General features: G+C 46.1%; 1 protein-coding gene across 3 annotated transcripts in view; it reads right to left on the bottom strand.

The window, feature by feature from the left end:
- The window catches only part of APPL2 (adaptor protein, phosphotyrosine interacting with PH domain and leucine zipper 2), a 668,813-nt gene that overhangs the window by 175,599 nt on the left and 466,050 nt on the right, over positions 1 to 27,164 (bottom strand). For all 3 annotated transcript variants that reach the window (XM_085653220.1, XM_085653222.1, XM_085653221.1), the window contains exon 9: positions 25,078 to 25,160. In XM_085653220.1, the coding sequence (XP_085509346.1) occupies positions 25,078 to 25,160 (83 nt within the window). The remainder of the gene's footprint in view (positions 1 to 25,077; positions 25,161 to 27,164) is intronic.

Below are 27,164 nucleotides of genomic sequence, written 5' to 3'. Positions count from 1 at the left end.
ACTTGACATCATACAAATGCCAACGTGTTGAAAATTCTTGCCATGTAAAGTATAAAACTAAAGTATTGGTGCCCTCTAAAATCTCTGCAGCCTCTACATAGGCAGCACCCTAAAGCGAGGTTCCATATTTTAACTGGATGCAGCAACATCATCTAACATGCCCTATTCGTTACTTTCCCTGGGGTTGGGTATTCAGTTGTAGTTTGTTCGCTTTGAGGTCAAGGTCTTCAGAGTTTCACATTACTAAGCACTTTCTGTATTTGGTCGGTAGATATCTGTGAAGTACCTATAATCGAATACCAAAAAGGCAGTGAGATGAGGCCCCGCTACTTCCACATCAGCAGGGTGTTCTTGGGGCATACCTTTCTGTGACAGTGAAGTACCACCTGGGCCATGCTTAATTTTTCTTTGTTAAGCTGTTTCAACTTGAACCCTATTACTTTTTTATTTAAATAAGAAGTTTTACAGTATGTTATGCCTTTCTTTTTTTCATGGCTATTTTGTCTTTCTAAAATTAGACCTGTCTCCCACCCCTTGCCTCCATCCATCCTTTGCAATAGGCCTACACAAACCAATTTTGAACTAATTGAAATCACTCAACAATTTGTTTTAACAATCAACATCGTCTGCAGATTTGTAGTTTGGTTTTGGGCATGGTTTGATGTCTGATTAGGGGGCCTACTGCTCTTCAAAGGGATTTAGCTGTTTTTTTTAAAAAAGATGGAAGGTTTGGAAGAGGGGGGCTTCTAAATGTAAGAGCAAATCCAGTAATTTGTGTATTGCAAACTGAGGCTTCTGACTCAGACACACAAAGCATTCGATCATTCTCCTCTAGAACTCACGAGGAGAAAACTGGAGAATTAAGTTTGAAAAATTCTTGACCCTCACTGATTGAAAGTAACATAAGCATTTCAATCCACCCATTTTGTACTGAATAAGTGAGTTCAAGTGTAGCACAAATGGAGAATGCCATGACAAGGCAGACAGGCACATGTTCAAATCTGCACTAAGACGCTACCACCAAATGATCTATACCACTAAAAGTGTCACTCTGCCGGACCGTATCCATGCCAGCACCAATAGAAGTAAAGACATTTTCGCCATTGTCAAATATTTCACCTCACCTCACCACACCTTCAACTCCAACAGGACCTCTGCAACAAACTAATTTCTTCAGAAACAAAATCATTGTTGTTTACAGCAACTTCAACCCGCAACAAGACCCGACAGACTTCGCCAAACACTGCCCAATTTCATCAAAAGAACCAATGCCAAATAATTGACCCATCGTCACCCCAGAGGTAACTGCCGCCACCATGAACTCCATCCATTCAAAGGCCCTATCGGACCCCTGTCCCCACTATATCTATTCTAGAGGACTGCAACTCATTAGCGCCATGCTCACACCCATTCTGAATACCTCCACCTCTTCCTCCGCAACATTGCCACACTCTTAGAAACATGCAACTGTCCTACATTGCTGAAGAAACCCTCTGGGGACCCTTCAAATCTCGCCAACTACAGACCGGTATCCCTGCTACCATTTCTTAGAGAAAATCAGTCAGTCAATAACTTTATTCGATATATAAAATAACATAAAAGTATAAAACATTATAAAAACAATGTTTAAAATAAGAATCCCCTGCAGCGGCAGGGTTCCCATATATACAAGGAGAAATTTTAACAATGTCTAAAACAACATAATTCATAAGCCCCAGAAAAAGGAATATTCTACAATGAGTGCAATATAGAAAGAGGACAAATACAGCAACAGTAGACGACTTTAAGTAGGGCTGAGGACTGGGGCAGGGGCAAGGAACGCTGGAACTCGGCTCAATAACTAGCACTTCTTGAGTAACCTCTGTCTAATCCTCCAGGCCCCCCCCCCCAAGAACTTAGCAGTCCCACAGATTACTTAGAGAAAATCATTAACAGACACCTCGCTGAATTCAGCAACCATCAACTCCTCAAAACCCTTCAGTCTGCTTTCAGACCCACCCACAGCATGGAAACTACCCTAATCACTGACGGATAATATCTGCATAACCCTGGACAGAGGAGATATGGCGGTCCTCATCCTCCTGTACCTCTCCACAGCATCTGACACAGTCTCCAACCCCATCCTCATCCTATGCCTACACATCATTGACATCCAAGGATACACACTCCAATGTATCTGCTCCTTCCTAACTGGAAGGACCCAGTCAGTCAGCCTGGCACCCTCAACCTCCTCTGCGGAGTTCCACAACAATCCTCCCTGAGCCCAATCGCATTCAATGCATACATTATGCCTCTAGCCAGCATCATCCACTCTCACTACATCAACGTCCTCTCCTACACCAGAAACATGCTACCTTTTCTCTCCCTCAAGGAATAAAACACACAGTACCCGGATCAAGTTCAATGTCTGCATGACTAAAATTCCCCACTGGATGAAGACCAGCTGAACACCCACAAGACCATAATCAGGAACTTCTGGGACTTCACCTAGTGGCCAACAGAGCTAGGACCTACACCCATCCCCACAACCACCACCTATGCCAAGAACCTCTGGATCTATGGGGAAGATGGAATGCTTTGGGGGGGGGGGGGCTCTGCAAACCCCCAAGGATGGAGCATGACCAGGACCTCATGCAGTGTGAGTGAATATGAATATAGTTCAGTGGGTCTCTGTACAAATATGTATGAGCAATGGATAGAGGTTGAATGTAACGGTGCAGGCATACTCCTTAATGATTATAATTGTGCAATAATTGTATGTGTAAAGTTGTCATCAATAAAACGTTTTTTTTTAAAAAAAGAACCTCTGGATCATTATCGCTCTACAAATCTACATAACTGAGTTATGCAGGGACAAAGATTGCAGTGGTTGCTTGTGTTCCAATTCCATGGTCTAGAAGTTTAGGCTGTGCCAACTGGAACCACATATAGGATAATTTTCATGATGTTGGTCTCCTTCCATAATGGCACAGATGGGATAAAAACAATGGACTATGCCTTGATTAATTATGGATACGGGCCCTTTCTTATCTGATGGAATGGTTGATGTAAAAGATCATGAGAAACCACCTGTGCCTTCCACAACTGTATCCATGCAAACCGAATCCCCAAAAGAGGGGACGGAGAGAAGGCGCTTTCATGACCATCTCTTGGCACTCAATTTTGGCGACACGTTCTTGGGTTACATATGTCATGTTTTTAAATTCATTAGGAACATCCCAAGACAGATATAAACTCTCATTGCATTTATTGCTATCATAGTTACAGGCCAAGATGTATTCATGGTGAAAGGTTGTTCCGACAGGACACTGGTCATAAGACTGGTTTGATCAGTCTACATGTAGCAAAACTACTATTCAATAGGTCACACAAGTGAAGGTCGGTTTCATTAGTAGGTGCAATTAGAAACAATGCCAAATGCATGCAATGTTAAAAGTTATATAGTTTTTTTAAGGGTATGCGTCTCTGACAAAATAAATGTAGATATAGCTGTGAGAACAACTGGCAGTCTGAAGTTAAGACAATCCCCCAAAATCCTCTTTCTGTACTAACACTGCCTCAAATCCCCTTCACTAGTGTTTGTGACTTTCACTGGACAGCAGTCATGAAGGTTGGGGCAGGTAGAAGGGATCTAATTTGATTCACCAAGGTGTTGGAATGCAGTCATGCACGGGTGTGCACTGAACCAAAAGAATCCATACAGGCTATAAAGCATAACTGTCATCATGTTCCTGAGATTCCATGTGAGAAATTCTAATCATGCCTCTCTGACATATCAAAAACCTAAACTTGTGGCTTTCACAATTCGTTTGAGCAACCATGACACAAGATGTAGTAAAAGCTTTAACTTCAGATCAAATGCTTGTAGATTTTGTTTGTTGGGGAGTTATTCAGTGAAACAGAAACTGTGGTCAATTATTTCTCTATGATTGGAGATTAAGGCAATGCACAGTTTTTGAGCCACTATAAGAGACTAGCCATACTGGGGTGAAAAACAACATGCTCCTCTTAGCAACTAAAATGATGTGAGATCGTTTAATTGTACTCAAGAGACTTTTCATATGGACAAATTCAAAGCGTGAGTGATTTATGCATGCTTCTTGGGATTTGAGTAAAGGATTGCAGAACACAGTGTAGCTCACTTCCCAACTATACTCAAGTGTAGAATTCTATGAATACTATTTCATCCTAGTCATATGCACTTACATAAGTATCCTTTAGCTCAGAGGTTCGTAACCTGTGGTCCGGGGACCCCTGGTGGTCTGCGAAGCCTAATCAGGGGGTCCATGATTGCTTAGAAAATTAAATAATATTAAGAGATAAATAAAATGTACATGAAAGAAGAAGCAAAATATACAATTTAATATTTTAAAACGTTATGTAAACGTGAAGAAAACTGAAATTGGAAGCTAAAAATTAAGTTAGTATCCCCAGGTTAATTTGTGGGAGCAGTGCAAGTGTTTCAAAGAGAATATAGCATGGACGATGCATGGCCTCAACTGTATTTAGAAAAGCTCCAACCCTCCTATTAAAATTAAAATATTGCTTTTTTAAATTTGTTTGTGGATTACATAAAATGCATAAAAAGTTGTGTATTTGTTTGATAAATTCTTTTTTCTGTATATTTTATATATTGTTTTGGCATTCAAATCATCAAAAATGCTTAGGACGGGGTCTCAGGCTTCTGGTAATTACTCACTAGGGGTCCATGGATTCAATAAAGATTTAGTGGGGGTCCCTGGGTTCCAGTAATGATTAGGTGGGAGTCCACACAAGTCAAAAGGTTACGAACTTCTGCTCTAGTTCAACTATCCACAGTATGTGATTCCATAACCAATTGCTAACAAAGCAGCTCAACAGTAAGCTATTCCATGATTCATCACCTCCCACATACATAAAGCTTGTGGCCTCTTAGAAGCTGACTAATTGACAAAATTATGTTGTATCTTTTTTTTTTTAAGTTCCAAAACCTTTATTATCACCTGACACAGTCATACATCTCACGCCTACAACCTCACGGGCCGGCTCCAGATAACATTTCCCCACACATTTCACCATCCTATACACAGCCATGTGGCCGACAACCCGGAGGTCCGGCGGCAAATACCTGTTGATCAAACATAACAGTAAAACTGTAAAATGCACCATGAACCCCGGGCAACGAGCTGAGCACCATGTCCATTAGGCGCAGCTGCTGTGTGCGCTACCTGCAATTCGGAGGTGCAAGTGTCCAGGAGCAGCACCCCCTGCAGCAGTCCACTAGCATCGCACTCCTGAGGGGCAGACAATCAGACCCCCCCTAGTTGACCTTTACAGCCCCTGAGTCAGCAACCACCTGTAACTGGGTCTCCCCCGCCGCGGAGGCGGTATATGCCGCCAAGTACTCTTTAAACGGGTCCCAAATGTCCCTAGCTCTGCTAGTTAATGGTTGCGTCTCAGCGTAGATAGCACTCTGCTCCTGGCAGTACAAAAGATCCCCTATCCATTCCTTAAATTTCGGTGCGCGCCCTCTGCCCCACCGGCATGCAACTCTCCGCTTCGCCAACAGTAGTGCAATGTTCCCCAATTTGCGAGTCAGCTTAGGTATCGATACCGTGTAGCCCAACAGCATCATAAGCGGATCTGACTCCACCGTATCCCCCAACATAGCCGTCAATGCTGTATGCACCTGCACCCAGTAATCTGCCACTCTCGGACACAACCACGCCAAGTGCAAGAAATCTGCTCCTTCCGCCTGGCACCTCTCACACCTGTCATTGTCCGAAAGTCGAAATCTAAGCTTTTTAACTGGCGTGTAATACATTCTCTGTAAGAACTTGTAATGGATAATACGCAGTCGGCTACTGGAGGAAATCTGGGAGGTGAGCTCACAACAATACGTCCATTGCTCCTCCGTTATGTCCCTGCCTAGCTCGATTCTCCACTGCTGGAGTGCCCTACAGTCCAAACTTCCGCTGTGCGCCCGAATACTGCTGTATAGTTGAGAGACTAAATGCCTACCATCCGTAGACGTAAGCAGGACTTGTAGAGGCCTCACTAGGACGGGTTCCTCCGGGAAGCGCGGTAATATCTTCCGCAGCCCCTGCCGCAGCCGGACATAGTAAAAGACATCCAGCGGAGTAGGCTGATATCCCCCAAACAACTGCTCTTTCGTCTTGAACCGACCACTAGCGAAGAGGTCGCCCCAATGCCGAATTTTTATTCTAGCGCACAGCCCCTGGAACCCTCCTTCCTGCAACAGCGACAAGTCCGGGTGATAAACTAGCGGCAACGTCGGAGCATACATAAAGCTAAGCGCCAGACGACGTAGTATACGCTGCCACGCATCTACCGTGCATGGCACCGTAGTGAATGGCGTGTCAAGTGCGCTGATTGGGCCCTGAAGAATACCCGTCAATGGTAGGGGTCGGGATAGCCAGTCCTCCACCGCCAGCTGCGGCAGGAATGGCGCAGGTGCAAACCAATGATAAGCAAAGTGGGCCTGCGCACTCAAATAATACTCCAGAAAATCAGGTACATCAAACCCGACAGAATCGTACGGCCGAGTTATAATCGACCATGCCAGTCGAGGCTGCTTACCAGCCCAGAACAGCCGCAATAATTCGGAACGCAATGTTCTAAAGAAATACGCACCCGGATAGTACGGGATGTTCTGGAAAAAATATAAAAAGCGAGGTAATACCACCATCTTGATCAGCGAGGCCCTGCCCGCCATGGTAAGCGGCAGAGACACCCAGCGAGTAACATCCTCTGCCAGCTTAGTTATGGCGGTACTATAATTCAGCCGCAACGTCTCCTCCCGGACCTTTGAGATCTGGACCCCCAAATATCTGAGATCCGACTCACACCAGTCCAGCGGGTAGTCCAGAGGAAAGCGGCCCACTGCAGGCGTCAGGGGAAAAAATTGCGACTTCTTCCAGTTTATTTGGATGCCCGACAGGCGCCCAAACACCAAAAATTCTCGGAGCAACGGATTAAGGTTAACCTGCGGATCCACCACATACAACGTTAAGTCATCAGCATAGAGAGACACATCAATCTGCCGTTGGTAACATTTAAAGGCACTCTGCTTATGCAATTGTCGGATACGGCACGCCAGAGGTTCGATCGCAATAGCGAATAGCAATGGGGAGAGCGGGCACCCCTGCCTGGTACCCCTAGTCAGCAGAAACGAGTCGGACACCTCACCATTAATTAGCACTCTCGCTTTCGGGTCGGTATAGAGCAATTTGATCCATGCAACAAATATTTTGGGGAAGCCCATCCTGTACAAGATGGCAAACAGGTAGTTCCACTCAACCGAGTCAAATGCCTTGGTGGCATCAAGAAATACAGCCGCTACTGGCAGTTCCGGCGCTATTGTATTGATCAAGGAAAAAAGCGTACGCAAATTGCTAGCAGTCGAGCGACCCGGGACAAACCCCGACTGATCTGGAAGGGCAATTTTCGTCATAAGCAGGGAGAGCCTAGTGGCCAGCACCTTCGCCAGAATCTTTGCGTCACAATTGATTAGAGAGAGCGGCCTATATGAATCACACTCCGCTGGGTCTTTTCCTGGCTTCAACAGTGAGGTGATCAGTACCTCCCTCATTGTCCCTGGCAGCACTCCCACCTCCAGTGCTTCCTCATACACCTCCCGAAGCACCGGAGCCATGACATCAATATAGCATTTATAGAATTTAGCTTGGAGGCCATCAAGCCCTGCCACCTTACCATTACTCAGAGACATAATCGCCTCCCGTATCTCATCCAGTTCAAATGGAGCTCCGAGAAATTCCCGATGGTCGTCGCTTAACCAACATAACGCCACATCATCCAGAAAGTCCCCATACACCGCCTCCCCACCACTGCAGGCTTCATATAACTCCTCATAATGCGCAGTAAATTGACCCAATATTCCCTTCGTATCTTGATGTAGGGTCCCTCCCTGCTCTCTGATCTCTAATATATGTGTGGGTCCCCGTGCATGCCTAGTAATCTCCGCTAAGGCGCGACCTGGTCTCTCTCCTTCGCAATATCGGCGGGCTTGCCAATATCGGCCCCTGAATTTGGACTACCTATCTGCTTCCTGCTCATACAGCGTGAGTCGTTCTCGGAATTCCTTATGGATCGGCCCCATCGGTTCCTGGGCCATCCTAGTTTCCAGCTCCGCTAGTTCCGACTCTAATTTGATGAGCGAGCCTTGTATTGCTTTTAGGACACCAAAGCTCTTAGATATGTAATACCCCCTGACCGTCACCTTAAACGACTCCCATATGGTCTCAACACTGTCCACCGACCCCTTGTTGCGGGGAAAAAACTCAGCTATCTCGTCCCCCAATTCCGCCTGAAACACCGGATCCAATAGTGCCGTGGGTTGCATACGCCACCTGGGTGCTGCCCTACCGTATCCCGGGAGCGCCACCTGTACCAATACCGGACAGTGATCCGAATATGACCTCGGTAAGTGCGCCACTCGACCTAAATCCACCGCCAAGCCAGTAGACAGAAAGCAGTAATCCAGCCTGGCCCAAGAGTTGGCATATGTTGTGAAGTGCGTCCCCTCCCGGACCCCAGGATGCACCAACCGCCAACTATCTACGAGTCCCCCTTCTGCCACTATTCCCGCCATGGCATCCCTCGCTCCCTTATTGTATTGCGGGCTACCATCCGACCTATCGAGCCCCGAGGTCATTGTGAGATTAAAATCCCCCCCCCACATATGATATGCATGGAACCCATGTTCAGTATCTTGCCCCATAGCATGGTGAAGAAGGCAGGCGAATCCACATTTGGCCCATAGCAGTTTACGATTGTGACCGTATCAGTACCAAGTCTGCCCCACAACAAGACAAATCTCCCCTCCTTATCCGTAAGGTCACCTAGCATCACAAACGGCACCGCTTTCTTGATCAGTATCGCCGTGCCCCTTGCATACCCTGAATACGAGGAGAAGCTCCGCACTGCCGCCCATTTGCTGGCAAAAGTGTAAGTGGCCCGGGGACTAAGATGCGTCTCCTGTAACAATGCGATTTGCACCTTATGCTGTTCCAGATAAGCCACCACCCTCCTACATTTCCTTGCGTCATTTAACCCCCGGACATTCCAGGTTGCGACAGTGACGTTTGACTTACGCGCTTTGTCATCCATGTGTCGTTAACCTCCCAAGATCCAAAGCAGTCACCCATATCTGCATGCCATGCCCGCCCCGGGTGCCTACCGCCCAACAATAGTCCCCCTCTACCCCATCAGATCGAATATTCAGAAGTGGCCCTGTCGGTAGCGTATCACACTCCAGCCCACACCCTCCTCCATAGACAAAAAACCCACCCCCGGTACTATGCTCTCTCGCCCGTTCTGGAACTACAAACATACAAATCATAGCAACAACCCGTGTTCCCACCCTCCTCCCACTGAAGCAAACCCCAACCTGCCAGTCCTGTATCCCCCCCTTCCCGCCCACAATTGCCCCAAACATCAGGGCAAGTACATTCCCCAAACCCCAAACATATACTAGGGTATTTCCCATCAGGAAGCGAACCTAGGTGGCACCACCAGTTCCCTCCCCAGAAACGCCAGCCCGGTCACACATTGTGCAGTCCAGCTCGGCGAAACGAGGAGGCGTCCGGCGCTAGAACTGGATCCACCTGGGTCCCACAATAAGCAAATCACTGCCTCCCTTATCAGCAACCAACACTGTACCACATCCCTTGCAAACTTAAAAGGATTCTCCTGCTGTGCAGCGCCCCACAACACACCGCCACCCCACCATGCTCGCAGCCATGTAGCCCCCAGGCCTAACCAGCCCCCAGCGCAATGTCTCACAGCTGGCAACCCCAGTCCCAGTTCTCGGGCAACCCCCTCATCTGCACATGTGGTCTAATATGCCAGCTATGGTCACCCCACTCACAATTCACCGTCCACCAGCTCCTCACGCCGGGGGTCCTCGTCGTTCCCAGCTCCAGCCTCTGATCTGCGGGAGCGCTTGTACTGTTTGATGAAGTCCTCCACCAACTGAGGATTCGTGAAGAACTTCTGCCTCCCCTGGTATGTGACCCGCAGGCGCGCCGGGTAAAGCAGTGCGTAATCCAGTTGCAGGTCTCGTAGTTTCGCCTTAACTGCTATAAATTTCCGACGTTCCTCCTGCACCATCGGTGTGAAATCTGGATACAGCGTGAAGGAGTTGCCATCATAGGATAACGTGCGTGTACTCCGTGCGGCCCTCAAGGCGGCGTCCCGGTCGCGATAATTGAGCATCCGGGCGATGATCGGCCGGGGCGTCGCTCCCGGCTTTGGTCTGGGGCCCAGGGCTCGGTGCGCCCTCTCCACAATAAATTGGGGAGAAAAAACATCCGATCCAATCGCCGCTGCCAACATCTTCTCCACGTAGTCCTCCATTTTGCCCACATTCGTCGACTCCGGAATACCTACGATGCGTACATTATTCCGCCTACTTCGCGCTTCCAAATCCTCATTCTTAGCAGCGATGAGGCGCAGCAGATTGTCCATTCTGGATAACTGTGAGGTGTGCTGTGTCACCGTATCCTCAGTGTCCGATATCCGCTGTTCCGCCCCCGTTATCCGTTCCTCTTGGACGTCCAACTTCTGCACCACCGCATCCATACGGGACGACATTCTGTCCACTTTATCAGCAATCGTCGCAAACCCCGGACGCATCTCTCGCAAGACATCTTGTAAATTGGGCGCCGTATCTGCCGAACCTCCTGCCGGCACCGGCGGTTCTGCCAGACCACGAGTCTCTTCCACAACCTTGAGCGGCTTCTTACTAGCCTCAAACGTGAGTTTGGGCTGTCTCGCATCCGTCCTGCCCATTCTGACCTCCGGTCAGTTCGCTCCGCCAACAGCAGTAGACGACCCCCCTGGACCAGAAGCAGCGCCGATGCTCACTCCGCACTTCCCTGGAGTTGCTGTCCCTCTTCACACCGCAAGTCCAAGCTGTCAGTATACCCAAGCGCAGTGTAGTAGTCCAGTCACCACCAGCTTCATCCTCCACGCACTCTCACCGTTCTCCACAGTCGGCCGGCAGCCGCGCCAGCATATCAGGGAAGCAAGCCACGCGCAGTCCGTGCCGCCGTCCTGTACAGCACCCCCGACCTCCACTGCGATCACCAGCGAGGCAACACGCGACGCAGCACTCACCCCAACTCAGTCCAGATGTCGCTCGACTCCCCCACAGCAGGCCGCCACCGAGCACCCCCGGGAAACGGCGAAAATAGCGCTCTACCAAAGCGGAGGGGGGGGGGGGGTAGGACTCCCCGTCAAAGAGCACCTCCAGCTCCTTCAGCAAAACCCCGATCTGTCCCGCTCCGCCGCCATCGCCAAGGCGCCGTGTCCCTCGGAGGTGTCGTTCCCGGTCCTAGCGTCGACGGCCTGTAGCCGTTATCGCAACCCCGGCCTCTCCTACCAGCTTGATCCGGCAAGGCAGCCCCGCTCGTCTATGCCACTCGCGCGCCGCCACCAGCGAGGTGTCGTTCTCCGGCACCGGCCGTCCGTCAACCGCGGCCAGTACCCTCTGGTCCCCTCACCAAGCCTCCTCTCTCAATTTCGGTACCCAGGTGTCCCAAATAAGGATAATTTAGCGGATTATAACCGCCGGACAGCGGGAGCCCTACACGAAGGCTTCCATTCACCAGTGCGCCACCTAGCGCCCTCAATTATGTTGTATCTTTCAAACACATAATGAGAAACCTGTACATTGCAAAATAGTGTATTGCAAGGGTTTTCATAAATACATGATTGTCACATAAAATGTTTGAAACTCTGAGACTGCAGCTCTTTTGCAATTATCAGATCAATCAAATATAGGATACAGTTAATTTATTTTTTTGAAACGCAAACAATTTTTGAGAGGCTTTCTACATAATCATCTGAGGTGGAATGAAACTAAATACATTAGTAGATGTAGCAAAATAATACTGATGTAATTGTGGATACAATCGGCTTTGTCCAAGCAGAATACATTTAATGGCCAAGCCACTTGATTGCAAAATGGACTTCCTGCCACTTAAAAGATTACATGGCTTTTTTGGATTTTTCTAATTTCTCGAATCCTTCTTCCCTACTCTGCTCTCATGGGCAATCCTTTTTTCTAAGATTTCCAATACACTTCTTTAGATTCAGAGGCCCAAAAGCTGAGCTCATTCTAATCATTCCTCTCTGGAACATTTTACCATTGTTTTAGGCTAGTCTTGACACTTGTGTAGATTTTACTGTTTAGCTTTCTCCCTTTCTACATCTTGCTCAAGATTCAGTGGGCATTCCTTGATACTCTCTAAAAATGATCTTTGCGGTTTGGAAGGTATCCAATCTTGGCTTGAAAGCCATCCAATCTTGGCGGTCAATCTCAGAACATCTCGGAGAAGTCAAAAGTCCCAAGAAATATCTATAAATTATCGAACAGCATGACTGCAGTAGGCCTACTGGTGTATAGAATGAAGTTCTGACCTCTTCAGTTTAGTGGTGAAATAATCAGCACACTGCCTATTGTTCCCCAAGCCCTATGGTAGGTCTTATAAGACTATCAACGTAATCAGATCTGACACATCTTTGAATTTCCCCAAAGGAACAATAGCAGACCACTCTTTATGAAATATTTCATGAAGGGCATTTGTTTAATTAATTCCTCTCCTTCTACAATACACCAATGTTTTAGTCTCAATTTCAGTTCTATTTTTTTCTCGTCTTGACCAGCAAATAACCTTTTTGCCTTTTAAAGCACTGCCGGCTCACCTCACCACATTATTTGTCTAAGAGTCATTTCACAAGGTTTTGCACATGTCAAAACATTGGATCTCTGTAACATACAACCATGAATGGGTATTTGTTTTGTATTTTTCTATGTATTTGTCTATCTACTAAAACTCAAATTACTATATACATGTTTTCTCTAAAAAAAAATTATGCTGCAAAAATGGCTTAATGAATAATAATAGGTTAATTTACCTTTAAAGAATTATTGCACATCTCAACTTCTTATTTCCATCAGAAAACCTCATGCCCTAAATAAGCTAGATGGGTCTTGGCAATAACAAATGAAAACAACTGATTTTTCAGCACCCACTTTTCCAGAAAGGGAATTACTTATAAAGATTCTTCCTGTAGAGCTAGATTTTAATGTAGCCTCACAGCAACTGATTGGTTTTCACATTGTGCTTTTCAATCATTGTATTGAGCATGCGGCCAGTAACTATCTTTAAACAGTGAAACTAACATAACCGGAGTATACTATCTGCACACAAGGTGATGATTTATTTTTTTGAATTGCAGTGATGTAAATCACAATTTTATCAAATACACATATACGAATAAAACACATCTGAAACATGTTCAACCAAGCTTAAACATGCTTCTATTTTCAGCTGCATGTAATCTAAGAATGACCTAGTAAGAATGATTCATGTTAGCAAGAATCTCTAGTAGAAATAGTGTTAAATATCTGCTATTTATGTTTCATTAAGTTAGAGGGCTTGATTTTATTACCTATTGCACATCTGACACTTAATGAGTTACCACTGTCCACTGATCAGACATTTCTCCCTACATTCCAAGGTAGTTGAGCATTTGTATATCTGGTTAAGTAGATTAAAACATTGAGACAGTATATTATTTTCTGGAGTTTCATTAATATAATTATCACTGTAGTTAGAATAGCCATCAGTTTTGTAAACTGGTTATTTATCCAGATGAACGCACTATAGAACACGCATTTACTAAATGCTTAATGCAAGACCTATTGCATTGTAAATGTTTATGGTTAAAACTGAGCGCGGTGCCACTTCAAGAACACAGCTAGTGTGGATGCTTTCGCATTTAGGGGAGAACAGGCTATTTATTGTTCGAAAGCAGAAGCAGATTAAGGACTTGATTGCAGCTCCTCATAGGGGCACATTTGGGTGATAAACATCACTGGCATGAAGACTAACTAGCCTGCTAAGTTTAAAAACAGATTCGAGATAGGGGAGGAATTAAGCCATCGGTGAATCTAATGTTTTTACCAAACACTTCAGCCTCATCTTAGATTGCACTGATGCACAAGGCGGCCATTAGATCTAGCGGACCCAGTACCAATCTTTTGTCACCTTTCTTGCCCCTTATCAAGCCCTTCAGGAAACAAAACCTTGGAAAGCATTCAATTAATAACGAGATCAGTCTATATTATCTGAACGAGAAACGGGACTTGCAGGCTCTGTTTGGAGAAGGCTGTTTCTCTGTATGCTGCAGCATGGGCATCTTATCAGTAACAGTGGCGGTGCGTCCATTAGGGTGCTTGGGCATTCTCCCACATGGCCGCCACGGCCACGCCATCATCGGAGGCGCATCGGGCTTACACTTAACTTAATCGAATTCCGCGCTGGCCGGTCACCGGGCCACGCCCAAGGCAGTCAGGACGCTCAGGGGGCGTGGGGCAGCAGGGTTTGACTGACAAGTTAGTTCTAGCGCAGCAGGCAACAGCAAGGCAAGAGTGCGCAGGTTCTGTTTTGGGCTGGTAATTCTTTCAACATGCCCGAACATGCACACACGCCTGCACATTAGGAGAGCGAGGGTTGCTTCATGCCGCAGCCCCCGGTCTCCTAATGAGTGGGGAGTATCCCTGCTCAAGTCTATTCTGGCGCTGCTGGAGCAATATCTGGATTGGCTGAGAGGCACGCGTTTGCGAGGCTTCTCCGGCGTAGTCCTGAGGCATTGGGTGCCGCGCGTGGATGGCACACTGGTGGTATGATGACCAATCACTGTGGCTCATGTGAAAGCCATGCAGACCGTGGTTGGCCAATTTCTAAGTTACTGATGACGACCGTGACGTTGTAGCAGACCGCCAGGCCACACACACCTTGTGTTCAGTGCCTACTGCTCGCTCGTGCTCGGGTCACCTCAGCTCAGCCTTGATTTGATGATTGATTTATTTGATCAATCGCTCATCAGTCACGACGTTGACGAACTAGCTGCGATATGCGAAGATAATCAGTAAGTTTGTTCATGTTGAAATTGTAAATAAATAACTTATAAGTTCAGGTTGACGTTTGGTCGGCGACGCGTCGCGTTTATTGGCAGTGGCACCTGGAGGCTGGAAGCTGCTGAAGTGTACTGTAACATTATAACTTCAATGTCTGAGTTTATTGAAAATATTTAGAGGCAGTTCGGATTATGTTCAGTGCTTTATTTTTAAAGTGCGACGTTGCATGCAGTAAGAAAGCCTACGCACAGTTGAGACAGGATGTACAAAATAGAAACATTTAGGATGCCACAGATGCAGAAATTACTAGATTCCCCAAACAGTGAATGTTACTGACATCCTACAATAATCGCAAACGGGAAAATTCTGTTTTATTTCTGCATGTCAAAGACTCTCTGCCTTCGGGGAGGGACACTTACAGCCAGCCCTTCACCTACTTTTATAGCGAACTGATGCAAATTCACATAACTTTCTGGGGAAAATAACTGCAGTTTTCAGCTAAATAAAGTAAAACCATCTATTTTAGGTGTGGTTTATCTTTCATTTGCTGCCTTCTTCTGGATGCACAACCAGCACTCCCGCTTGGAAGTTCTGCACCCACAGAGTGCCACTAGTGTGTTGTGACAAAAGTATAATATGAAAATGGATTTCCATCCATGTAAAATTAGTGAATTGGCAAAGCCGTACACAGACTACTGTAAATATTGTCCCAAGAATGTAGTTGTCATTTCAGATGTGGCCAGAGGGCTAGACCCCTCAGGCCAGGCATGGAGCTTAAGAACCACCCACACTAATACATGCCAGGACACATATCCCCGCACTGGATGGAGGGATCAGGCAGAGAAGTCAAAATAAGGAAGGAAGGATCATGGTTAGCCGGGGAATCGCAGGCATGTGTTTCCTGCTGCAATGCTGTGGAGGCATCCATAAGTGTGCGGCTGTGAGCAGTACAGAGATATGAACGAGAAGTGCCAAATGTCTGCCCCTCCCAATGCCCCTCCCAATTTCCACTACAGCAGCTTAGAAATCTGTAGGGTTCTACTGCGCTATGAGGTGCACCAGATTGGTCATCACCAGTTGACACAACAGCTGGCTGTATCTGGTATTCATGAAAAAGTGAGCCACGTAGTAGGAGTGGGAGCACCAGGGAACCCAAAGCACCCAAGTGAGGAAGCCAAGCCTTGGACTTGAGGTGAAGGAGCAGGCCTAAAGGAAGCTTTGAGCATCAAACACATGTGGGTACAGGGTGCCTACCATATCAGAAACCGTGGCTACAGCAGGCCTGCTGACCACCATCATCAGTGACACTGTGGTCATATGTACATGGTTGTATGTGCCTCCATCCCTTTACTAGCCCCTCAGAATTTTGGACTAGATTTTGCTGGGTGGCACAGTATCTGAAAGTGAATGCAAGGGTGAAATATTGCTCTGTAACCCAGATAACTTTCTTCTCCCAGGATCACTAGCATGACAACTGATGGCTTCCTTTCACCCGATGTGAGTCAGAGTTGCATTTTAGGATGTAGTCTTTTTTCCTTTAATTAATTTTCAGTAAAACAAGTCTCTGCACCTTTTAATGTTTTGTTTATTATATACAGGTGCCTCTGACAAATAGGAAAACGTGATAGTTACCTTTCAATAGTCTGTCAACTATTACAACTTAATACATGCAAGGGCATCAACAATAAATTGCAGAGGGAAGCAATTTGTCATCATTCAAAAATTCTTGAGCCCTTCAAATGTTTTTCATTAGACCCACCCTTAGTCCCGCCTCTAGCCCCGCCTCCTTGCCACGCCCCCAGCTCGATCTGATGAGTACCTTCACTTTTTTTCCCCCATTTAAAGCTCTGCTCTGAAGGGCAGAAACACAGCTCGTCAATGCGTGTGGCCCTGACCAGCCCTTAAGGCCTTCAAAACAAACACAGGAGTGGGCCCGTTCTGCCCGTTTGCTGTCGGTTCGAATGTATCTGAACACTGATGCAGTACCTTGTGCTGCCAGCAGGGGTGTAGCTATTGTTAGTGCAGCAGCAGCGCGACCTTTGAGGGTGAGGGCCTATTTGTGTCACTTTTATCACCCAAGAGAACGCTAGAGGGCTATGTTCCTTACTTATACTGAGGACCATGGCACCCTTGCTACGCCACTGTCTGCCTGTACAGAGCTGGTTGCTGGTTCGGAGGGTTGCGGGGATGGGGGGGGGGGGCATATTGGTTTCCTCTCAGGCCTAGCTAGACCTTCACAAAGTAACATGCTGCACCCACTGAATTACTGTCCATTGATTGCAAAATGTTTCCCCTGTGGAAAACCTCTTGTCTGTTCCTTTCAGACTGAACTCATATTTCAAGGGGAAAATCATCAGTGCCAGCTCTAAATATTTAAACGTGCCCCAATGAAAGATGCCCAGGGCAAAGACCTTGATGGCCTGCTTTTTTACATTACAATTCCAAAGGAAATCACAAAAGAGGTCGGCCTTTCAGTAGGTAATGAAATCCGCCACCTACAGCACACTAATCTGGCATAAAACCAAAAGAATGCTGAGGAGGATATGAGCCCTCACACCGGGGAGAAGAAAGGTGCGCCACTAAAATCAGTTGCGGGCACCGGGCGGGATGTCGCCCTTAATGGATTTTGCAAAAGACTATCTTTTAAAATGCATGTCTGAGACAAAATACCTCTTCGAGGGCACAGGGGCTAAGAACAGAATTAAAGAAGTGGCGCCAACCTTATCAACTGCACCAATCACCCGATATTAGCAGAAGTTTAACATCACTTTAAAAAGAAAGCAATTGACCTTCCGGGAAAGTACATGAGTAAATGTGTAGCAATACACTGATTTATACTGTCTACCCTCAGGCAAATAACTTTCTCTTAAGCACGTGCACTGGAACATTTTCTTTATTTACCTAGTGAGATAAGTGGGGAAAAAAACCTTCAGTACCTGGAGAATTAAAATGTTCAGGCTTGTCATATCAGTGTCTGTTTTCAATTTCATGCAGGGCGAATAATTATAACCGTGTTTAAATTGAGCGCAGAAGAAAGATGGGCTCAAGTGCAAATTAATTTCAGATTATCACAACAAAGACAATCAAACCTCAAAAAGCCTGCCAGGGAGAGGCTTCGCAATGGTCCCTATAGTCCCTTCCCGCCCCCAACTTACAACAAAAGCATTTCAGCTCAAATTAAGCTAATGATCCAAACGCTGCACTTGTGTCTACCATTTTCCTATGCCTCGTGAAAGTACTATTTACAAACGGAAAAAAAAAGCGAAAGCAAGGCACGTTCTGTGGAAATGGTAACCTGACCCATGGTGACCTGACCCACGAGGATTGCAGCTGCCACCCTGCACACCGCTTCTTGCTCCCAAGAGCAAAACGCAGTGGGAGTGAACATTGGAAAGGAGATGGGACATGCACCCACCTTTGGCCATTTGCGTGCTTTCATTATTGAAAGACACACGCAAAGGCCAATCCAATGTGTGGGAGGAGTCAGACCCACACGGAGAAGCCGGAGAAGCCTCAAGAAGCCTCGCAGAGCAGCGCATGCGCGCTGGCTCAGGCTTGACCTAAAAAGGGTTGTGATCCTTACACCTAGCTAAAGGGAACATACTAATGGCCTTAGGCCTCTACCATTACATATTATATACTCTCCTTGTTTAATTTTTTGGGATATTTTATGATTTCATCTTTAGATGTCAATAGGGCTCAAAGGTCTGATTTTATCGTGTTAGTCCACCCCCGAAGTGAAAACACCACAGCATTATACATTCCCAAAGACATTCAAACCCAGTCATGTGCAATGTTATAGTAGATGTCAGCCTAAAATCCTTCTATTTCCAATATAACTGACGTAAACACCTAATACACTCAACACTTTCTTTGCTCACTTCTTATTATGAAATATGAACAACTCATGGAGGCAATCACAGGATTGTTTATAAGCATATCAATCTATTTTAAATGCTTGGCAGAGAATAACTTTAATTAGCCTTTCCATCTGGGTGTGACCATGAGGTACACTACCAATATTGTGTGGTCTGATTTACTAAATCGACAAAATACAGGTTGACCGATGAAAAATGTTTGTAACTAAAACATACTGTTGCAATTATGCTTCAAACAACTGTTCAGTTTGTTCCTTGTTGATGATCTTGCTATTTTGATCTGAGCGTTTGAGTTCACTAGTAGTTGATATATTTGTCAAAAAGGACAGTCATTGAAACTCAACCCCATACCAGTATGTGTTTTTAAAGAAACACATGTTAAAATGTAAACATTTTTCAGAAATGTATGACTTGTAAATTGCTACAATATATTTTAATACTGCTGTTGAACTCACAGATCTCCAGCTGGTTTTCAGTATTTTTAATCAAATTCTCAAAAATAAATGGACGATATTGTGGAGAAGGACAAATACTCTATTTGTATTCTTGATGTGTAAGTTTACACATTTGAATAATCTGCTTACAGCATTTCCCATCTAGCCAACAGCATGCACTTCCTCTCATATCCTAAATAGTCCATATACACCATCACCTCTAAAAACTGCCAATAAAGCCATTCCTTACTATACCAGCCCAAACAGCTCTTCATCTCTACAATAGCCAACAGATACCCATCTTAACAGCCCATATAGCCATTAATTCTCGAATCTCCCCAATATCCCACACATCATATCAAGCCTTAAAAAGGCATACACATGTTCTCAGCACTCCAGCTGCCACATTTTATACAATAGCAGGTGCCTACTCATATCACATTTATCCCACACAGACACTCTTCTCTCTCCAAAAGTCTCAAGATGTTCATCTTGTCAACTGTCCACACATTACCTTGTCAAACAGCCAACAAAGTTGAAAATCCTACATACTCACCTCTCCCACGTACTCCTCTCTTTCCAGTAACCCACAAATCCACCCATCTCTTTAACAGCCAACACATCCACTAATTACTCTAATGGCATGCATATCTTTTTACCCCTCCAATAGACTGCACACACCTCTCTAATAGCCATATACCCAACAGCACCATCAACAACACCAAGCCTACCTCTCCGCCTACACCACCCTGCTCATAGAATCCTACTATGGTCATCCGTCAAAGCCCTCTCTCACTGACCAACCTCCACTGGCTCCCATTGCAGAATGGCACAATCTTCAAAACCAGCTGCATCATTTACAAAGCCATCATGATCACCATCCCTGGCTATCCTTCAGACTAGCTCACCATCTCTGTTAGCTCTAAGCAGACCCACAGTCAGTTCACCACCAGCCTGGAAAATAAGAAGGGTGAAAAACAAAAAACACGAGGAAGAAGGAAGGGCTTTTCAATCTGTGCACCATGGATCTGGAACAACATCCTCTTAGCCACCAGACCCAAGTAAGTTGAAGTTGTATCATTTTAACAAACACTATATCACAATGAGTTAACCACAGACTTGTGCTCCCATCCCATCTACCTCTCGTCTCACACTTTGACTGCATTCTTGACTTTGATATTGTACAGAATTCTTCAGCTTGTTTGCTAGGTTCACGCTATAAAAATATCACAAATCTACATTCACCTTTCACATAGCCAACACATCCTACGAAATCTCCAATAGTCCCCATAATCACTAAACCTTAACTAGCCGACAACTCCTCAGCCCTCCAATATTCCACAATCCAATCATTCCTGTAAGAAGCCAGATGTCTTTGTAGAATTATTTCCTCTTACAAACCTTCTCACAGCATTATACTTGGAACCATTCCTCACTAAAATTGCCATTTTGGTTTGAACATAAAATTAAACAAAATATCTTTATTGAATCCCTAGATCCATATAAAACAGTCTATTTATGAGCAGGCTATGGCATTTGACAAAATGCTGGGAATTGTACAAAATTATTATACAAGATTAGAAAGGTTAACTTTATTAAACTACTCTAAAGCAAAAAGCATGGGTACAAATTAATAGACAGGCGAGAGGTGCGGACCAGAGAGCAATGGAGTTGGACACGTAGATCTAAGCTCCAGTGCTGAATGCTCGCCAATGGCATAATCCTGGAGGCCCATTACACCCCAACAGTCGTATAGTGGCCAGAGACAATGGTGATGCGGTGAGAGACAGCAGAGTATAAGCGAAGTGGAGACCACATGGCCTTGCGGATGCACTAGTGGTGGCGATTCCGCCCGCCACCACCAAGTGGGGAAGCCATTAGATAGCCATGAGGATGCTCGATACACACTGTAATACCGACAGGGTGCCTCAGTGGTGACCCAGAAAGGTGAGTGTGGGGAACACACCATGTGCCCCTGTGATGAGCTGGACCCCCCCTTTCTTTCACATCAGATACATGAATGGGGCAGCAGTGGAGGGTCAGGGGGGTGGGCGCAACCTAATGTGAGCCTCTGGGAGCATCTCCACTTGAGAAGTCGAAGTCATGAGGGTGAGCGCCTGAGACCCCAGTGGTCACCTAAGCCGAGTGCAACACACATCTACTGGGGGGTGAGAGGACCAATCTAGATCCCCAGTTGAGTGGCTGCGGGGGGCCCTGTGGCAATGGCCCTGGTGCCTAGTCTGGCTACAATGGTATGACCCAAGCACAGCAGGAAGGGCACAACAAAGGAGAGGCCATGGTAGAGGGCCAGACCAAGATAAACCTGGAAGATCACACTGCCAAAATCCTGGTGGCAATCAATGACACAAAGACACATTGGAAGAGAAGATGGATGCAGTGATGCTGGATGTGATACTATTATGCCCTGACCACAAGAAACTGTCCAATAGGCTGCCCACAATGGAGTCAACAGTGATGCAGCTATGGCCCACATCACAGACCATGAGACCAAACTTCACTAACTGCAAAAAGAGGTGGAATTTCTCACAGCTAAGCTAGATAACACCAATGGGTGACCTCGGTGCAACAACGTGCAACTAGTGGGTGTTCCAGATAAGGTTATGGGGACCTGCACTCATTCTTTGTGGAGCAATGGTTGTCACCGACGGTGCTGTGGGAAAGGTCTCGACCCTCTTCATGGTTGAATGTGACCACATGGTCCTGGGGAGACTGCCAGTACCAGGTTTGCCACTAAGGCTAATTGTGGCATGCTTGGTCAACATCAAAGACAACATCCTACAAGTGGCAGGGTTCCTTGGGCCCTGGCAATTTGAGAGGAGCCCAGTGAGCATCTACCCAGACTATACCAATGCATTGCAGCACCAAAGCAAAAAAGTTTGGCATTCCAAAAACATTTGAGACACCTCAACTTGAGATATGCACTGTTTTTTCTGACCCGCTTTGAGGCACGATCAGGATGGAGGCGTATTACTTCGAGGCAGCCACGGTGGTGTGGGAATGGCTGGAGATGCATGGTCACCAGATGCCGGTGGCATGGGACGAGGAGATCGCCTCTGGCTGGCAGGAACAGATGTTGAGACATCACTGGCACAGACCATCCACGGTGACCCCCACAAAGGACGAAGTAGAGGTGGAGAGGGCGATAGTAGTGGAGGAGCTGAAGTGGGGCCGCCTCTAGCATTCGCAAAATCATTGGGTAGCCCTAGACAGGGACTCAGGGAAATTGGACGAGGGCACTGCAGCCCCAGGAAAAGAGGGCAAGACCTCTGACCTACCGGTGGCCACCCCTTTGACAGAGGACGAGCTCCTGTGAAAGCTGGGACTGGTGGGGGAGGGAGTGTTAGGGCCCGATACAGCGAGGAGTAGCAACAACCAACTTGCCATTGTCGGGAGACCAGAAACAATGCCGGCGAGGCCTGGCCCCAGCCCAACTACATTTGTGACACTTGATTACGTTTGGTAATGTACGTTTGATGTTGGGATAGGTGGCAGCTCGAGCATTGGGTGGGTACTTCTACACTCACAGCACAAGGTGGCGGAGAGGTAGGTTAGGAAAGGGGTGGTGGAGTTGGTTGGTAACTCTCCAAGAGGGTATGGGCGTTGGACAGGGCAATACCGGATGGTCTCTGAGAATGGCGCATACTACATCACATTTGGTAGGAAAAGACCTTTCCCTTACTATTTTATCATGTACTGTAAACAGGCTAAGCAATAAATTGAAGAGAGGGGTGCTGATCAAGTACCTGACGTGCCACTCCCCAGAATTGAATTTACTGCAAGAGATTTACCTGTTTGGCAACAGCAGTGGGTTTCTAGACAGAGTCAGATACAAGACCTTAGTGTATGCAAGCTCCTCCACGGTCGAGGGGACCCAGGATTCTTGCTTGGGAATCCCTACAGTTTAAGTGATGAAGGCGTGGTTAGACCTCATGGGGTGCTGGATGGCAGTAGGGGGCACGTGGAATGGGGAAGAGTCTGATGGTGGCTTCATGGTACCTGCTGCCGGGACTCCAGTGGGTCAGTCTGGGGAAGATGAGACTGGATTACTGAGGTCCTTTGAAGACCAGAGGGAGCCATACCTCATGTCAGACCGAAGGTCTAAGAATCCCGAAGGATCTTGTGATATTCCGATGCTAACAGCTGACCTGCGCAGGGTGGCGGGACACAGACAATAGGATATCAGGGAATCTCAAAATCAGACGACCTCCTGAGTGAGGCAGGGTGGCTATCCTTCGAGGAACTACAGAAGCAGTATAACTTGACTGGAGGCCAATTCCTATGCTACCTGCAGGTCTTGTCTATCCTGGCCCACCTGATTGACCAAGCGCCCTTGCAGACATGCCACATCTCAGATTTACTCTACACTTCTTAATAACGGTCAACCTCCCCTGCACGCATTGAGGGAGAAGTGTGAGGGCAACATGGGCAGACTCGAAAACAATGAATGGGTGACAGTGTGTAGATAGCCCAGGAAAATCCCTAGTCTAGCTGGGTTTAGGCTGGTCCGGTTGAAATTAGTACATAGAGCATACTTTACACAGACAGGCTATATGCGATGGGATAGAAATGATCAGTGCCAGGGAGGGTGCCGCTAGCAGGCTATGTTGATACACACGATCTGGGACTACACAAGCTTGAGGGAATTCTGGTTGGGCATACAACACAGGATTTCAAGGGTCACTGGGGTCTCCATGGCATCAGCTCCCCCGGCTAATTTCGCTCAGTATTTTGGGGGCGACATGACCCTGAAGAGGTGTGCACACCTTTTGTGAAACATGGCCCCAGCAAAGGCCAAAAGAGATCCTTCTGAATTAGGGAAGAGCACAGGTCTCGACTGCAAAGGAATAGGCAGCCAACATGGAGTGGTCTAAACAAGCCAAAGAACCCATCTACCAGGAAAGGGGAAGCACTCAGAAGTTTGTGAAAATGTAGGATCAATGGCAGGGTCAGGATAAAGAGTTAGTTGGAGGTGTCCATATACCAGGAGCCGGTCTGTATGCCCAAACCCGGCGTCTCCATGGCACAGAGGGGCAAATGGGAGGCCTACACCAGAGAGCATCGAAGGAGAGGAGAGGTGTGGCTCACTGGTTAGAGGCGGCAGATCCGCAAGCAGAGAATCGGCCAGGGACCAGGGTTCAATTCCCGACGCGGCAGGGTCGTGGACCAGGGTCAAAACGGACTCGATAATTCTCGCCTCGGTACCTACTCTAACCAGGAACACACTCGGCAACTCTGGGCATTAGCTTGCCTCATCTCCACAACGGCCCCCCACATTCGCCGGGGATGCCTGGTTTCACCTTGGAGAAACCCAGGAGGGACCATCTCACAGGGATAGCCAGGACGGGTTCCCCAGCGGTCTACAGCGCCACGACGCCTCAGGGCAGCAGTGCGCTTTACAAGACACATACATTTACAGGTGACAGAGGGTGGGGGATTGGCATCCGGAATCTAGAAGCCAGGTCACTCTGTTATTGTAGACTTTTCAATTATATCTGTAATGTTCATTTAACGCAGCTCCCCGGGTTATTGTTGCTTTATAATATATGCTCAATAAAAATATATTTAAAGATCAGTCTTGACACTTGAACCATCGATGTTAGGCAATGTTCAAGGGTCCTCATTCAACTCAAACCAATACCACTGAAGTATAAACCGATATAGACATCACAAACGCTAGACAACGCCCCTGCAGTGCTTTGACCTATTCAGCTAATTCAGACCTGAAACCCGTCACATTAGACAGTAGTTAACAACATGAACTACTTCGAAAGGTTGACTTCTACTTTTATTTTACCTTTGAATCATGTTTGATACAGATGGTAAAACACTATCCATCCTTTTAGAAAAGATTTCCGCTCCCTTCTTGAAAAACTGGATCTGCAAAAAAGTAAACACATTGTTAAAGGGGTTGATGAATCTTTATTTCACAAATTGGCTGATGGGCAACGTTGATTAATCTGAAGCCACATGCTCACACCGGCAGTTTATTACCAATTGCTATGAGCTGAAGCATATCAGTTAAGAAAGTAAACTACGCAGATGCGAATGGCAAATTAACAGAATCGTGTGTTCTCGGATAGTGAAATAATTTCTTGGAATTCAAGGGTATATGATGTTACAAGTGTATTGGGAGTGCAGTATGCATGATGGCTTGAAATATTATTTCAAGTTATTAAATATGCTGGGCAAACAAACTGCTGCTTAGGCCTTATAAGAAAACGTGTTGTAACTTGACAATTATAATACGATCAATTAGAAAAAATAGATACATAAAAGGATACAAAGAACAACAAACGAGGCAGAAGGCAACTATGCACAATCTGTACTAAACGTGCCCTGGGATCACTTGTCCTGGCAATAACATCACCATTCTGGCTTATCAAACGATATAATTTAACAATGTCCGCCTAGATACTGGAATGAGTGGGCGGGTCCATGGACAGAATTATGGTGAAAACACGTAACTAATTAGGTTGCTTACCCTCCTCCACAACTTGGTTTTCGTCACAGAATCATAACATCAGATACATCAAATTGCAAGTATTAACCAACGATACCAGTGAAGCCTAGGCACGCTGGAAAGACATGGCGGTGCTGTTACCCAATATATCCCACTTGGGTTTCACCCCAAATAGTAGGTCTAGACAACAATGCTTAAACAATGTGAAGAGATTAGATCAGGTATCAACTCTCCTGATAGCCAGGGCAGTGGAATATTCGAAAGAGGCCACCACTGTAATCTTCTCTTGCAACATATATACCACAATAGTTGCAGGAATAGCCTTCTTTACCCGCTCTATAGTTCCCCTGAGTTGAGTTCCTACTACCATCAATGGGCTACTTTCACCAACCTGACGTGCTATAAGTTGGATATTCATACTCCTGTTTATGCTCAAGCTGGCCAAGCATTTTCTATCGGTATTTTTCAGGTGCAACAAAAAAAAAGCTTGTTTCGTCCGAGCGAATTGGAAGAAGAAAGGATATTTGAAGAGGGCATTTTTAGACTCATTTTAAGCATTTTGGTTAATAAATATATCCGAAGGCTATCACCGTCACTATATAAAATTACAGAAAGATCCCATGGAGGCTGTCTTGGTCAAATCCAATCCTACTTGTGGTAGTAGGTTTGGAACTTCTAGTACTGGGAAGTTCTGTGGAGAATCAATGGTCCATCACCATCCTAATGGTGCCTGCTCCTTCAGTGTGCTCCTGCTACAACTGAGCCAGCTAATCCAGATCAAACGTTGCTTATTCTTTGTTGTGTCCACACAGGATACTTAAAAGTAAATTGTAAAAATGTGAATGGGTGTTTTTCTGTTTTAGACTGTTACTCTCCATATGCACAACGGGAGGACACATGGTAGGTGGTGCCATTGCTCTCCCATATACCACAAATCTCAGAACAAAGCTGCGTTCAAACAAGTTTGTTATGAGTAAATCAGTACAAGTTCTCCCCCATTGAAAATAATGTGGACTCTTGCAGACCATGACACTCTTTCTGCTATATGAGTGGAAGACAACTGCTCTGGTAACGGTTAGTTGAAAAGTGCTCTCGTATTGTGGATCCTATTTAAAGGGCAAGTAGTTATCCAGAGAACTAAAGGTAAACACAAGCAAACAGATAAATGCACCTGTAGATCATATGCCACAACAAGACCCTCGTATGACGCACCATGTTTGAAATCAGAGATCTGCATCATTAAATGCTGAGAAGAATCGCACGGAGCATCCAACTCAAACAATGTATAAAATGCTTTAAAATAGGGTTTCACAACTCCTAAAACTTGAATGAAGATTAGTTGTAGTCAAGGTTAGGTAAGTAAAATACCTTCATGAGTGAAAACTCATGATGCATCACCAGGCAGACTCACTTGGCTTTAA

Source organism: Triturus cristatus, chromosome 4_1 (assembly GCF_964204655.1).
Source record: "Triturus cristatus chromosome 4_1, aTriCri1.1, whole genome shotgun sequence".
Taxonomy (NCBI): domain Eukaryota; kingdom Metazoa; phylum Chordata; class Amphibia; order Caudata; family Salamandridae; genus Triturus; species Triturus cristatus.
Note: the sequence above shows the minus strand (reverse complement) of the source record. Positions and strands in the feature narration are given on the sequence as shown.